The sequence below is a fragment of the Ictalurus furcatus genome, chromosome 19 (genome assembly GCF_023375685.1).
Source record: "Ictalurus furcatus strain D&B chromosome 19, Billie_1.0, whole genome shotgun sequence".
NCBI lineage: Eukaryota > Metazoa > Chordata > Actinopteri > Siluriformes > Ictaluridae > Ictalurus > Ictalurus furcatus.
Genome location: NC_071273.1, coordinates 6,922,680 through 6,938,285, shown reverse-complemented (window position 1 = coordinate 6,938,285; position 15,606 = coordinate 6,922,680). Strand labels below are relative to the sequence as shown.

The 15,606-nt window shown below is 42.9% G+C and overlaps 1 protein-coding gene across 2 annotated transcripts; it reads right to left on the bottom strand.

Moving 5' to 3' along the window:
* Window positions 1-9,387: 9,387 nt before the first annotated feature.
* Window positions 9,388-15,128, bottom strand: tigarb (TP53 induced glycolysis regulatory phosphatase b). 2 transcript variants are annotated; one of them, XM_053650282.1, is made up of 6 exons: window positions 14,813-14,928; window positions 13,315-13,352; window positions 13,071-13,192; window positions 12,901-12,978; window positions 12,657-12,767; window positions 9,388-11,071 (listed from the first exon to the last, which is right to left on the bottom strand). In XM_053650282.1, exons 1-6 carry the CDS (start codon window positions 14,827-14,829, stop codon window positions 10,658-10,660), a joined length of 780 nt encoding a protein of 259 aa, XP_053506257.1. In that variant the 5' UTR covers window positions 14,830-14,928; the 3' UTR covers window positions 9,388-10,657. The 2 variants fall into 2 exon arrangements, with proteins under 2 accessions (XP_053506257.1, XP_053506256.1); XM_053650281.1 differs by having other exon boundaries at window positions 9,389-11,071; window positions 14,863-15,128.
* Between the last annotated feature and the right edge of the window lie 478 nt (window positions 15,129-15,606).

The window sequence follows — 15,606 nt, the reverse complement described above, 5'->3', positions numbered from 1 at the left end:
TTTCCAACTCGCCGTTTTTAACATTTCACTGTCGTGGTCTAAATTTTTGCTGATTCTCTGGTCAACATGGTTCTAGATGGGTTAGAGGAAATTTAAAGGAAGAACCCGTATAAAGTGTTAGTAACGTGCTGGGATGTGCCTTGCCCTTGATCCTAGAAGTCTCTAGAACTTTACTGGAGGGATAAACACCTTTCTACCGAAAGATTTTTTGATGAGAATGGTATAGAGTGCTGTCTAACACATGGCTCTGCTCCAAAATCTCTGACAGGTGTTCAACTGGGTTGAGATCTAGTAGCTGTGAAGGCCAGAGCATATAATTTACATTATTTCAGCATTATTTCAGTCAAATCATACAGTGAACCCACATGGCCTGTGGATGGGGGCGGAGTCGTCCTGGAAGAGACCACACCCATCAGGAGAGAAATGTGTTTCATCATACACGTAGGATGAAGGTGATCAGTCAGAATAACGTTGTATTGATTTGCACTCTCGACTCCCCTGTCTGTAGGTTTCAACACACCTTTCAGTTTTGTTCTGTAGTTCTGGCAACCCTCTTTAAAATGTGTTCCGTGGCACGTTAAGGTGTCCCACGGACACGATCAGAGCAATTTCAACGTACGTGCATATTAGCAAATCATTTCTGAGGCATGATCCGCTCTGAGATCACATACTACCGGTGTTTACCAAAGAGTCTAAGGTGCACTCCTAGAAAAAGGTCACATTAGTATATCCATCCATCCATTTTCTGTACTGCTTATCCTACACAGGGTCGTGCGGGGCCTGGAACCTATCACAGGGAACTTGGGGCACACCCTGGACGGGGCACAATCGCACACACATTCTGCCAATCGTCCTACAACGCATGTCTTTGGAATGGGGGAGGAAACCAGAGCACCCAGAGGAATGCCCAATATCAGAGGTAAGAGGCAAATTGGCTAACCACTAAGCCATAGTGCCCCCCCCCCCCATAGCGTATCCATGGTGAAAACAATAATAAAAAAAACCCTACAAACAAACAAACAAATGATATATAACCCAATGTTTTCATGTCACGTTTATCTCTGACTGGCTTTACTGATGAAATATGAATGATCTGCAATGGCTTAAAAACGATATAAATATAACATTGTATGATAATATACTACATATATAGAATAATAGAAGAGAAATGATAAATAATATGGGTCAGTGTATCTTAATCCAGGCCCTCAGAGAGGAAGCACTTGTTTTAGTAATAACTGAGCTGATGAGATGATGAAAATGTACAGTACCAGGGCATTTAGCCCCAGGATGGAGAAACACTGATCTGGAAGACAACAACGATATGTCCATTCTTAGACAAGGGGGAGTCAAGCACATTGTTAGAACTAGGTCAGCCGGCAAATATCAGGAATAGAGAGATGAGGGAGGAGCCAGTCCTATATGGGACAATGCAGAAGATAGTTGCTGAAATCTTGTGAAGTCCAGCAATGAGGTGGAAGGTACCAGTGAGAGAGAGAGAGAGAGAGAGAGAGAGAGAGAGCGAGAGAGCTATTGAATTACCGAAGTGTGTGTTCTATCTTCCTGAATGTGCATGACCCACCACTGTATAGACCAGGTTTCAATAAGACTGATGGCAGGGTGTACACTTCAGCTCTTCTCAGAAGCCCCCCAGTATGCTAGAGTCATGGCTGTCAAACATAACTTGAAATCTGAGGATCACAAAGAGGAACGTCATGAATGTTAGTTTTGTCTTTGGTCAGCTGTTTCTCTCTCTCTTTCTTTCTCTCTCTCTCGCTCTCTCTCTCTCTCTCCCTCTCTCTCTCAGCCCCTCCTCCAAACGTAATTCTAAATTGTTAAGAGTGATATGGCCATAGCGGTAGGTTTTGTAGGAGTGCAGCAGTGTGAGTAACGGGATCTGCTGCACTTCAAGCCCTTTAAATGAGGTTTTTTATGAACACAGGGTTATACAGTATACACACAACAGCTGAGAAGAGGCAATAACAGCAGGCAGGGAATTACCCAAGCATGACATAAGGACCATGAAAGTCCATTAAACATTTAATACTCCACAGGCGGGCAGCTGTATTTTTTTTTTTGTCTGGTGGTGTCCTGCTGCTTCCTAATTTTCATGTAAAAACCTGTACGAATGTATAGATAAAGATATGAGTCCATCATTCAGGATTCATATCCATAATTCAGGATTAAAGGAATTATGTGGCATATCACTGTGAGTCTTTCTTTTTGCTTCTGCAAGTACAGAATGCTAATGGACTTACTGTCTAACAAAATGATATACACTGACTGAACCCGGGGACGCTCGCCCAATCATGCAATTATCAAATCAGCCAATCATTTGGCTGGTTGGAGTATTTCTATAGCTGTTGATTTTCATGCATTCTCTAGAATGAGACAAGTCTCTAGAGGTTACTCAGAATGATGCAAAAAAAAACAACACAAAAAAAACCCCAAACATCCATGCTTGTTTATGAAAGAGGTCAGAGGAGAATGTCCAGACTGGTTTGAGCTGACAGGAAGGCTATGATAACTCAAATAACTACTCTTTACAGCAGCGGTGAGCCGAAAAAGCATCCCAGAACACGCAACATGTCAAACCTTGAAACAGCAGACCACCACACAGAAGGGTTCCCACTTCTGTCAGCCAAGAACAGGAATCCGAGGCTTTCATGGGCACAGACTCACCAAAATTGCAAAAAGACCCGACAAGTCTTTGTCTAATCTTCAGCTGTCTAGTTTTGGTGAGCCTGTGCCCACTGAAATACTCAATCCAGCCCATACCTCAGTCATGTCAAAGGTCACTGTGATCACATAGTGATGCCTGATGTGAACGTTGACCTGCTGCCACATGGATTATTGCATGAATCAGTAAGTGTACAGGTGTTTCTAATAAAGTGGCCGGTGAGTGTACATCTACATATTGAATACAGCTGACGGAACAACTAGCAGAATTACAATGCGTATTTACCTACAGTATAGAGCTGACTTAGTGTTGGTGACTGTGGTCTTTCTCATCAAATGGGCTGTATTTTCTGCAGAGAGATTTTTTCGAAGCCTGACTCGAGCATGTCTGCCCAAGCAGTCTCAGTTCCACAGAGTGACTAAGCTGACAGGATCAGAGGCAGAAGCGTAGTTTGTGAGCACGCTGCATCTCCCCCTGCAGAGAGACAGAGAACTCTAAGTACTAAAGCACGTACTGGGGGATGACTCAGGCATAAATGCTGCCAGCGTACAGATCTAGAGGTCATCACTTTCTTTGCTGCCTGCAATAAATGTGTGGCTGCTTGTACTTTTTGCTTTGCTGCACATCGCATGAACGGTTCATCACACAGCATGGTAAGAATTACCGCTGAAGAAGACTCCAACTTCCTCCAAAGTGGTGGAAGTGATATTCTTTACAATGCATTGCTATTTTTGTGACAGGTATTACATTATAGTCTTTCATAAATTAGTAATTTACTTAGAAGTGGCTCGTGAAGATAGATTTTAGTGGGGCAGGATGACAGAATTAATGAACACACTGAATTAAGCAGAGAGGCTATCACACTTGACTTACTACCTTGTGAATGTTTAGACTAACTCCGTAGTCAACAGCTGAGTGTTGATAACATACAGCCATCCAGCATACAATCAATCAGCTCGCTTTGAGTGGTTTTAGACGTATCTTTTGTTCAACTGTGTTCGATACAGCAGGTTTGTGAGGCCAGGGGCGCCAGGTTTCAGCACAATTTGCACTTAGGTACATCTCAAAAAGTCAGAAACTATCGTAAAAAATTCAGGCTTTGGAAAAGACACATTTTTCTTTCTTTTTCATAGCGTTTGTATGGGAAACAAGGTCACCATGGTGCACACGCATTACTCTGTAATCTCACTTTCCCTTTCCCATTCTGAGCAATATATCTACCATCCCCCCCCCCCCCCCCAAAAAAAAATTGTTAGGCTAGCAACCCTGTTAACTGTCCTATCCACTGATTCTCCGCTGAGCATGAGGCAGTATGAATCCTGCCCCAATGGGCCTCTATAAGCGAGTCCTTCAAGGATTTCGTGATTTCACGGTCGCAGAAATTAACGTGAAATCAAGCAAACGCCACAGTATTCGGAGGAACTTGCAATTTATCAAAATTATCCAAATTTTCCACAGATTTGGGCCATTGCAGATTTGTGACGTCACTGCGACGCACACTGAGCCAAAGCCCTCTTGTGTGTCGAACATGAGTACAGCTAAAAGGTCTAATTTACCAACAGACATCACTGCGAAAGACCGTGTAAAACAATTTCGCACAATTGCAGTTTCGCCAATTCGAGTAGTTTTGCGCGGGTTGCACTGCAAAATTTGAAAAAAGCTGCAGCAAAATCAAGCACGTTTGGCCGCAACACTCACAAAAATTTTTGCGAAGCCCTTTACAGGCTAATTAGCGCTTTTTGCAGTTCCCATTTTTGACCACTAGGTGTGACAATAAATCTATGGCGTTAATTGCGCAACATCCAGAAAAGTGAGCAAATCAATGAAACATTGGCTTATATCTGAGAAATAGCAACATTTAAAAAATTGCTGGTCACTCCACAAAGGTAAATAAAAATGTATGGAGTTGTAAATGAGGACTTTATGAAGATTACCATTTCTTTCAATGTATTTGCCCCATCTGCCCCTATGGATGAGCCACCACTGAATTTAGAATTATTCATTTGCTAGCCTATTTTATCCAAAGCGTACAAGTGAGACAGAATATAAATCAAGCATAAAGCTGTTGAAGGAGCCAACAAAGCCAAATTTTCATCATTCATGTTCAGTAAGCGCTTTATGGTGGTCAGGGTTGCAGTGAGTCCGAAGCCTATACTGGGAACTATCGATGGGATGCCAATCCATCACTGCGCACCATTCACTCACTCACTCACTCACTCACATCTAGGGGTCATTTTTTTCTTGGAAGAAAGACAAGTTGAAGCGAGTTATAAGTGAACTTTAAAAGATTTAGGAAGCAGTCAGGAAAACTTGGAATGTCAGAAACTTTCAAGGTGCGGGAGGTTAACTTGGCTTAGTAGTTAGCATGTTTGCCTTGTACGTCTGGGGTTGGGGGTTCAGATCCCGCCTCCACTGTGTGTGTGTGTGTGTGTGTGTGCTGTGCTTGCATGTTCTCCTAGACTCTAGAGACTGTTGTGTGTGAAAATCCCAGGAGATCAGCAGTTATAGATATACTCAAACCAGCCAGTCGAGCACCAACAATCGTGCCACTGATATCACATTTTCCCCCATTTTGATAGTTGATGTGGATGTTACCCGAAGCTGCTGGCCCGTATCTGCATGAATATATGCACGGCATGTCTGCCACATGATTGGCTGATTGGATAATTACATAAATGACTAGGTGTATGGGGATTCCTAATAAAGTGCTCAGTGAGGTTTTTTTTTTTTTTTTTTTTTTATTCAAAAGATTTCTCCCAAAGCTAAATAGCTTAATGTTGGTTTTAAATAACCTCTTGTTGAATGATACTGCCTATATTAGAAATGGTCCAGCATTCTAAGAATAGTGTTGTTGTTTAGATACCAGTACCAGTATGCATGGAACAAATTTCAGAAGAGTGTGTAGTGCACCCCAGTTCTTCTATCTCTCCGGCTGGAACCCAACACCAGGCCAGTGGGTCCAACGCAGGAATGTAAGACATTCTATCAGACATTCGTGGGCCACTTTGCACGTTCTCACCCCCTTCAGGCGTCAAGTGCGCCGGCGGCTATCTCAAAGCGAGTGTGAAAGCATGAGCACCTTTCCCCACTGGCTGATTTGAGTGCCAGTTGGACACACATGCTAGGAATGGGTGGGTTAGTGGGGGCAGAAAGCCAGGAATGTCGAGCAAGGTAATTTTGCAGATGAAAGGGAAGTGTAGACACATATGCACACAAACACACACACATACGCACACATTTGTCTTACTATCTTTGTGAGGACTAATAAATGCTACACCTCCACCTAAATATAAACCTTAACCTCAGTAACTGCAGTAAAAAAAGAAGAAGAAGAAGAAGAAGAAGATTTTGCTCATGGGGACCAGCCAAATGTCTCCACAAGGTCAATACTGTCAGATATCCTTATTATCTTTATATATATTCTATCCTTAGACATAAAAACATGCCCACAGTGAGAGAGAGAGAGAGAGAGAGAGAGAGAGAGAGAAATCACAGTGAGTCCCTGGTAAACACGATGAGCCAAAGGACAAAAAAAAAAAAACAAGTTTCAAGTCACATCACCATTATGTAGACACAGTAACTACAAATTAATTACTTTACAAGTCCAATATCGACCAATAGGAAACCATTTTCCTCAGTCTTTGCGTCAAATTAATAAGCTTATTGACTAATCGTATTCCTTTGACTTCAGGCAGTGCCGTCTAATCTCTGCAATCTGATGTGGTAGTAAGACAAAAAGGCAGAAAACACCTTTTAGACAGAGACGATAAGACATCCCGGATCACCAGAAGAAGTCAAAGAACAAAACTGTCGAGGAAGCAAAAGTTTCCCTTCGCAAACATACTGTAGAGCGTAAAAGGGTTTTCTTTTTTTGAAGGTATTGCCCTCTGGTGGAGGAGGAGTCCATGATTTCCACTGGATAATTCACTGCATTGCAGCATTACAACACAGTTTCTCTACGCTTCTGCATGCGGACTATCTGCTCAGAATAAATGAATAGCCAAAGAGCAAATTAAACACTACAGCCACAACAAGCACTGTAGTTAGATAGATAGATAGATAGACAGATAGATAGATAGATTTCTAATTATATACATCATATATATGATGACTTCATTTCTTCTTCCTTCTTGAGTAAATATTGTGTTGAATATTGAATGCCTCGAATGTTAAGGTGAACAGATTGAAAGACCCCAGGTGCATGTTGGTGCATGGGAATTGAATGGTCTCGAGTTTGGAGAAGGAAAAGAGCAACGCACTGTATAGGAGCGCAGCAGATATTTCTGTCAACGTGACAAACCTCAGCTTCTACAGGAAAGTGTGAGGATGTGTCTGTATGTCCGGCGCATTTTACAGTTCGTTCAGCACAACAGATTAGACTAGATCAGACTACATAAATCTCTGTCTGCCAATCCAGTTTGATTTCTCAAAATGGCCCACAAACCACCCTAGGTACTTTTTTTTTTTTTTCCAGCTCGACCAATCATGATTATTTTCCTCAGGAAGGAACAAATCTAAGATTATTAAGCCTAATTCTAGATATTTGTTATTGAAAATTGGAAATTCTCTTTTTCTATCAGTAGATATCTTTTGTTTATTTCTAGAAGGAAGCAAAATTATCTAGCAATAGAACAAGACAATCAGTTTTAAGCTTAAAATTACGGTAGTATGTAAAATAAGAAATATTAGATCATTTTTCCTCTATTCAAGACATCTTCACAAGCATATATATATAAACTTTTCATGCAGTGGGAATGGAACATAGAGAAAGCAATACAAATGACTGCCGAGAACCTGGAACTAAGAAGCACTGCATCAACCAGCCGTCTCGTTTTTCTTTAATGGAACCAGTGCTATTGCTGGATATCATGGCACGGCTCAGAAGACACAATGTTCCTTAAGACTTCTGAAACCCGAACAGGGGTGAAAGGGCTTAACCGGTGGTTAGGAACATGCTCTTAAACAAGCTCTTGCTTAAATTTCATTCCCCGCCCCCCTGCAGCAATTAGCACATCAGCTTCCCAGACCACAAAGCTTCGAAAGTGTGCACTTATGTCGAGAAACTCAGGGGGAACAAACTCCGGAAAAAACACAATGCCCGTGTACACTCTCTGCTCTACCCACTCAGGCCCCACGAACGGCAGTGGCAGCAGCTATTGTGGTCAAAATGTAGTCTAGAGCTGCCTTGCGCCTGGAGGAAACCTGACCCCACTGGCCTTTTCTGAGTCAGAAGATCACCAGGCTAGGATACAGCCTTCGCGACCGGATATCCGAAAAGCCCTGTACAGACTGCTGGGGTTGTCCTTATATAGACGACAAGGGAAGTGCAATCAGTAAACCACTAATTAAAGGCAGAGGTGCGGGCTGATTGGCCATCATTAGAAAGGGAGAGTAGTGCTGTAAATATACTTTTTTTTTTCGACCACAAGGCATGTCAAATCAGTCCGGATGTTATCTAGTGTCCTTTCAAGTATACATGCCTTCAACTCAAACGGGGATGTAGGTTTTTTCCAGTTATTATATAGCACACGTAATTCGTTTGACTGATTCCATTGTTTGCGCAGTCTTTTTGATCTTCTCAATAAGGTAAACAATCGTTATTGCGTGTCGCATCACACCCCGGCCTATTGTTTATGAAGTTGCTGAGGCTTCTTCACAATTGCATGACTTGTAAAGAGACAGTGTGCGATTAATGCCTCTCCGACGAAGACAGTATTGACCCCTCGATTCTCTGGGGAGCTTTAAAGCATTCAGCAGAGTCATCACATTACATCACGCTGAATTAAGTGTCCATTTCTCACACACAAACCAAACCGCAGAGTCCCACAACACACACACACACACACACCTTCACCTAAAGAGTGCCCGAGGATCTGCTAAGCTTGATTTGTAATGGGGTTATTGTAAGCAAAAATATCCATGTATTTGATTGTGTTGAGAGAGCATATAAGAGAACAGAATTTCCTTCAGGAAACGTAGCAATGTCTTTCAAAGTGCGTCTGCAGAATCTGAACGGAGTTAATACAGTCTGCGAACGAGTCATCCATGTTGTCAGTCGTACTCATGCTGCGAGACGATGTGCGTCACCGTTATGAAGGTGCTGGCCTTGTCGATTCTCTTTATTCCGTTGTGTAGAAGCTCAGGTGAAAGAAAACTGTAATTGTATTATGCAAGTAAGATGTATGAGAGGCAGCCACATATTGTACACATCCCTAAACATCCTGCTCACATGACTTTGTTTGGGTGCCTAGACATGTGTTCTTGTTTTCTGGCCAATCACCAGCGGTTCTTCCGCTCCAAAGGATCAAAAATAATGCTACAGGGTCATAGTGTATAATTATACATGCACACATGTACAAACGAGTGACAACATAGGCACGGAGTTCAACCGAATCGTGATGTCAAACACGCCATATAGGTTTACCTGAGGGTCACCTTTGTTTGCGCAGCTGCACCAAATGACTGAAAATGAACTGTCCAAGTTTTCTAGACAGCATGTGCTAATAAGTGTGATGTGCGCGACCGTGGATTTGGCTTGCTCCCGATATTTTTGGCGCAGTAGGAGGTTCCGTGGGAGGGCAGGAATGCGAGGCCGCAGACTCTCTGGACAGGAGGATTATGGACCGATCCAGGTCGTCTCTGCGTGACAAATGAGACCAGACCACCGCCTACTCACCGACGGGTAAATGACAGGCTTCCGAAGATCACACTTCCAACAAGGGACGGAAAATGAAGGGGAGAGGCCGGGATTGCTTGTGGCCAGAGCGTGGGCGGCTGCGACGAGGACACGTGTCCTTTCTCTCTCGGGCCTTCTGTCAGGGATGCTGCTTCTCGAAGTTGTCCTGGTCCTGTTGTACAGTGCCATCTTCTGGACAACAGTTCACAGTTATTATGCATGGAGTTATTGTGTATCCATCCGTCCATCCATCTTCTATACCGCTTATCCTTTTCAGGGTCACGGGGAATCCTGGAGCCTATCCCAGGGAGCATCGGGCACAAGGCGAGGTACACCCTGGACAGGGTGCCGATCCATCGCAGGGCACAGTTATTGTGTATCGTGCTATGATTTGTAATGCAAGTCCGAGTGTTCCTACATAGCATTTTGTCCACCTTCATTTTTAAAATCTCTGTGGTAACTGATTAAATAAAACATAAATGTGAGCTACTGAGTCAGACATAAACCGTTCATCACTCTTTATTTTCTATGCTATAAGATAATTTAACACGTCATTTTTTTGCTCCACACAAGAAAAGTTCTATGCATTGTATATAAAGTGCATTCTGTCAGTCTAAGAGAAAAAAAAAAATCAAAGCTTGTCTGGGATCAGACCATTCAAGTCATTGCCCTTGATAATACACCCATCTATTCAATTTCTGTACTGTTTATCCTACACAGGGTCGCGGGGAGCCTGGAGCCTGTCCCAGGGGACTCGGGGCACAAGGCGGGGGACACCCTGGACGGGGTGTCAACCCATCGCAGGGCACAATCACACACCCACTGACGCACTGCGGACAATTTAGAGATGCCAATCAGCCTACAGCGGACGTCTTTGGACTGGGGAGGAAACCGGAGTACCCGGAGGAAACCCCCAGAGCATGGGGAGAACATGCAAACCCTGCGCACACAGGGTGGAGGTGGGAATCGAACCCCTGACCCTGAAGGTGCGAGGCAAACATGCTAACAACTAATCCACCCCACCCCCCAATAATACAGTACATTAATAATACATAATACCATGCCAATAAATAGTGTTTCAGAAGAATACCGTCTTTCCACTCTACACTGTAAATATAAAACAGTTTGTACACATTTTGTAACACAGAAATCTCAGGACCATAAATAAAATATACAACAGGACACATGCTTAGAAAACTTCTCACTCTTCTTCTAATGCAAAGGAGCAAGGAGACGGCTTGTCCTTAGAGCTTTTAAATGACCGGAAGCTTGGAGTGTCTCTGAACTCGGTGCAGTCGTGGTTAGTTACTCAAGCTCGAGTCTTTGAGGCTGGCGAGGTGATCCTTCCTGTTGATGAAGATGCAGTGGAGCGAAACAGGTCTTGGGACGCTGTCTTCCATTCCGAGTGTGATGACAAACCTGCACATGCCCGTGTTGGGGCAGGCTGAGTACACCTGGCTCATCCTCAGTCCCTCGGGCAGAATGCAGTGCAGACCATCCACCAGGTGACGCACTGCCACGCGGATAAAGGCACCGTGGCTCACCACTAACGCGTGGGTGCGCAAGTTCTCAACCCCATCATTGGCGAGTCCTGCGATTGTTGGCAGGGCCGATTCTGGAAGCTCCGGGCTAGAACTGGGACACGTACTGGGACAGTGGTCAGTTAGCATGCGCTGGAACATGGACTTCAGGAACTTGCGAAAACGTGTCTTTACCTGTACACACGCACAGACATCCATTTACAATTGTGATAATCAAACAAGCTGTTCACAATTCAACTATGACCGAGTGCTTACTGTATTACAATGTGTAGTCTGATGCAGTGAAAACAGATCATCCTTATTGTTTGCCCAGGGAAAAAAAGGTACTACTTATCACGGATGGCTGTGGCAACGTCGGGATTCAAACTCGTGATCTCTCAATGATGACACGGCTATCCGTGGCCAGGACACCAAGACAGCAAAACTGGCCATGACTGGATGGGAGGGATTTGTATTATTCTCTCCCCTGTCAATCAGAGCGACACTAGGCATCTGTGAGGATACGTATGTCTCAGAGTGCAGTTAGAGCATTTCACTGAGTGTATTCAGCTGCCCTGTGATTGGAAAAAAATGCACTGACTGGCTTCATTTGTCTTGGAGGAAGCACATGCTACCTCATCTTTCCTGTTTGGTAGCTGTCATGTAATCAGGGAGGGCTAGCTAATGGGTGGGAATTGAAAAACGACCAAATAGGGAGGAAAATAAGTGGGGGGATAAAAGCAAAACAAAGATCAGTGTTTGTCTATCCTAGTCCTGTAGTACCTGCTCATTAGGAAATTAACAAACTAGGTTGAACTGGCTGAGTTAGAGAAGGAAATCCCCAATTGTGCAGGATTGGGGGAAAAACACCTGACTTTGATAAAACACCAGATAAATACAGTCCCCTCTGAAAGCAAGTCTAATATTTATGCTATACATGGGAGACATTTCTTCACTGGTTGTTAGCACACCTGTGGTTTCCTTCTTTTTCAGGACAGTCCAATTTCTCGTATTGGCTGTGCCAAATGCTTGTGTAACGGCTCTGATAGATTCTCCTTCTTTTCTCAGCTTCAAAACGGCTTGCTTTTCTCCCATAGACAGCTCTCTGGTCTTTATGTTGGTCTATCCTTTTTTTTTTAAACAACAAACGCAGTCTTCACCGGAAAAAGCCAGGGTTCAAACCAAGAGTAGATATTCAGAGCTATTAACTGTTTAAACAATCAATGTAACATTGCACACCTGGGCAGCAAGAAACACCTGTCAGTCACATGTTTTAATATTTTTGATCACTTGATCACAAAGTGGGTGGGTTCAAATGAAAGGTGCCGTGTTCTAAGGGGATCTCATATTCATCTTCGGATCTCCTAACAGCCCAGTCTGTTTAAAGTACAGAAGATACGTTAGCATGTTTTTGTAATGTTTAGACTTCACTTAATCCAACGATTTGCTTGAAATGTATGTACAAATAAGAAAAAGCCCATTTAAGACTGAGCTACAGAGACTTTAATTAGTGCCTGTTGAAATTAGTTTTGTTTTTGAAACATGCGACATGTATTTTTCAAAGGCAACCAAGAGGAGCACAAGGGATCTTAAGCATTCAAATCACCATGACAATGAATACGATTTAAAAAGCAGCGTCGTGTTGGAAGTACATTATGCCTACTGCTGGATAAAAATCAAAAGCCTGCATAGAATTCGAAACCAAACGAGAGGTCCTTCGAGATTCCTGACTCCATCACGAACTAGAATCTTTATTCCAGCACTATGAACTGAAGTTTACCTGCTCGAGAGTTTCTCCACCCGGTGGTGTGAAATCCCGGCAGGCCTTTCCTGCTGCGTTCGCCATGTTCTTCAGGTCTTCTTTGGGCCGCCCCTCAGCCACGCCGAATCCCTGGCACAACATGTAATCAAATCCAAGCCAAGCGTGTCAGACACACCGCATCGACTTATGCTGTGGTGTAGAGCAGGATAATAGTGTGTGAACAGCTTTACAGAATGACACAGAGATGAATTGGCAGTCTCACCCTCTCTCTGAGCAAAGGATCCAACACCATCACCGTGTCAGCAGAGTGCAAGTTGTTCTTCAGGATGATCTCAGCAGTCTGGGGAAACAGGGAGGAATACATAAACTCCCAGGACCACAGATCAGTGTCTTTAGATTTTGAAATTCATATTCACACACACACACACACACCTGGATGGCTCTCTGAAGATTGCTGACAAAAGCGTTGGTGAAGCGAAGGTCTTGCAGGTACTGGCCTGCAGCGTCCGCCTGCCGTAGTCCCATTTCTGACAAGGAAGTATCAATACCTTGACCTAAACCACACACACACACACACACACACACAAACAAAACCCCACATATTCTTTTTACCTCATAGCCGTCCTTATAGCCAAAACAGTAAAAACCAATGTTTCTCCCAGGTTCTTGCTCATACCTTGCAGCAGTTTGTCTTTGTTGTACTGGGTTTCACCACTATGAGGAAGAAAACGACACAAACAACTTAGACGAGGGGATGCAGGGCCTTAATCTGATCATCAACAAATACACTTAAGTCGCTAGTTAAACTGTATCCCCCAGCTCAAACGATAACTCGCCACAATGACCTTAGAGTACGAGCGTAATTTAACGGACGTATCGCAGTCAGATTGGTCGTACTTGACTGAAGGCAAACTCTGTAATCTGGATAAGTGTTCCATCACTGTTGCATGCTTGAATCTGATTGGTCAGAAGGTGTGCATTAGTTTTGTATAACAGCACGGCTCGGACAGTCCTCCGGCTGTAGCGTAAACGGCAGGTTAACGTTAATGCGCTCGTTCTAATACGTTGTTGTTTCTACAGTAACAGCTCATACCGACGGACATGTATGGCGGATGCGCCACATAACTGAAGACTAATAATAAATGGATTTTAAAAACATGTTGTTAGCGAAATTACACGTATAATCAATGAGGTGGTGGTGTTTTTAGGAGACTTTACAAAAATAAATGCTAACCAGACTGTGCTTTTTGAGAGAGAGAGAGAGAGAGAGAGAGATTGGTGAGGAAACGCCTGTTTACCGCAGCGATAACGTAAGTGATAAGTAGAACGAATTTGTCTCTTAGAAGTTCCACAACATTCAATCAAACTATAAACCATTAAAATGCACAACGTTTCATTCATTAATGAAATGAAGACTGTAATCAGTGGGAAATTGCTGTAATGTAAGCGGAATAACACACGTCAGACCGTGCTGTTATACAAAAATAATGCACTCGGCTTGTGCGTCGTTCCATATCACACCACCCCAGCGTCCATTATTTTCATATAACAGACACGACTCTGGGCTGTAGCACTCAAGTACCATCTTGGACCTGAGGCATTTTAGACTAAGATTAGATGCCATTTATACTTGGAGCTGTCTCGGTGTTGGGCGTTGATCTCGCTAAATACTATCTTGTAAAAAATAATGTCAGTGCTGTTTTTATAGTTCACTTGCACAAAGTTTTTGACAGGAAGTAATTCCTTCTTCTAGATAATACTTTAAATAAACAATAATATGTAATCTGACCTGACTGGGTTGTTTTACTGCTCATGCTTGGTCATGGCTGCAAATGTTACAAGCCCTTGTTGTAATCTCTAGCAAAAGTCTCACTATTTTAAATCATGGAGTGGGAGAATATAATTTTTTTTTTTTTTTTTTAGTTATTTCATTTAAGTATGTTCTCTTGTGACTAGAAGAGACATCTCTTGCTTGATCAAATACCAGTATCTGGCATGTAGCCAATAAAACTACTAGTGGAACCCACATTTGGTCTTCTGTATGAAACTGAAGTAAAGGCTTGTCCTCTAAACGGGATTTTGCGCGCGCGCGCGCACACACACACACACACACACACACACACACAACCTTGTCCTTTCCTCAGGACATCAGGACATTGTAGGAAACCGCTCACCTTCTAGTAATATGCATGCACTAATCCAGCAGTATAAAACACCCACTTACTGTCGGACGAGTGTCAAGCCAAACGTGAGCATAATAAATAGAAACACAGAAATCCAGCGCGCGCTCCACACTTCCTTGTTTACATGTGGCAGTGGAGCTGCAGCTCAATGACGTCAGCTAACGGGAAGCTAACGGCGCCGTGCTTGTCGTGGGAAAACATACGCCATCTTGTGGCAAGATATGAGAACTACGTTAAAATAAACTTCTTTATGTTCATATAGTTCGGATATATAGACCTTCCTTGGTGTAGGCTACTGTGAGCTCCCAAAAACATGCCAAAGTGGACTGGCTAAAGTAAACTGGCCCTAAGTGTGTTTTATATAATAATAATAATAATAATAATAATAATAATAATATTTGATCAATTCATAAATCTGTGCTGGAAGAAAACAAAACAAAAAAACAATAGAACCTCTCATAGAATCTGTAATGGTTTTAATGGTTATAATGGGAATCGCAACTGTAATACTCTCTGTGGGTCTCTACTGGTAATTTGTTGCCTTCTGTTGGTTGCATGTTATGTCTAGTGGACACCATTAAGGACCAATACGGGTAATGGTTTTAATGGCTAGCCGATGGTTTCTTGTCTGTAGACCAATACTGCAAGTATTTTGTTCAATTGTGCCTACTTTATTATTGTCACTCGATCAGAAAATTACAGGTAAAACCCTAAAACTGTAGTTAGCATATTTTGATAGTGTAAATTGAAGTTGCCTCCACCATAAAAACATACAAAGAAACAAC

Excerpts from the sequence above, each read along its gene's own strand:
- tigarb (XM_053650281.1), bottom strand. The coding sequence starts at position 14,894 with ATGCTCACGTTTGGCTTGACACTCGTCCGACA. Across the intron at positions 13,353-14,862 it reads GGCTTGACACTCGTCCGACA|TGGTGAAACCCAGTACAACA; the intron begins GTAAGTGGGTGT and ends TCTTCCTCATAG. Across the intron at positions 11,072-12,656 it reads GTGGAGAAACTCTCGAGCAG|GTAAAGACACGTTTTCGCAA; the intron begins GTAAACTTCAGT and ends GCGTGTGTACAG.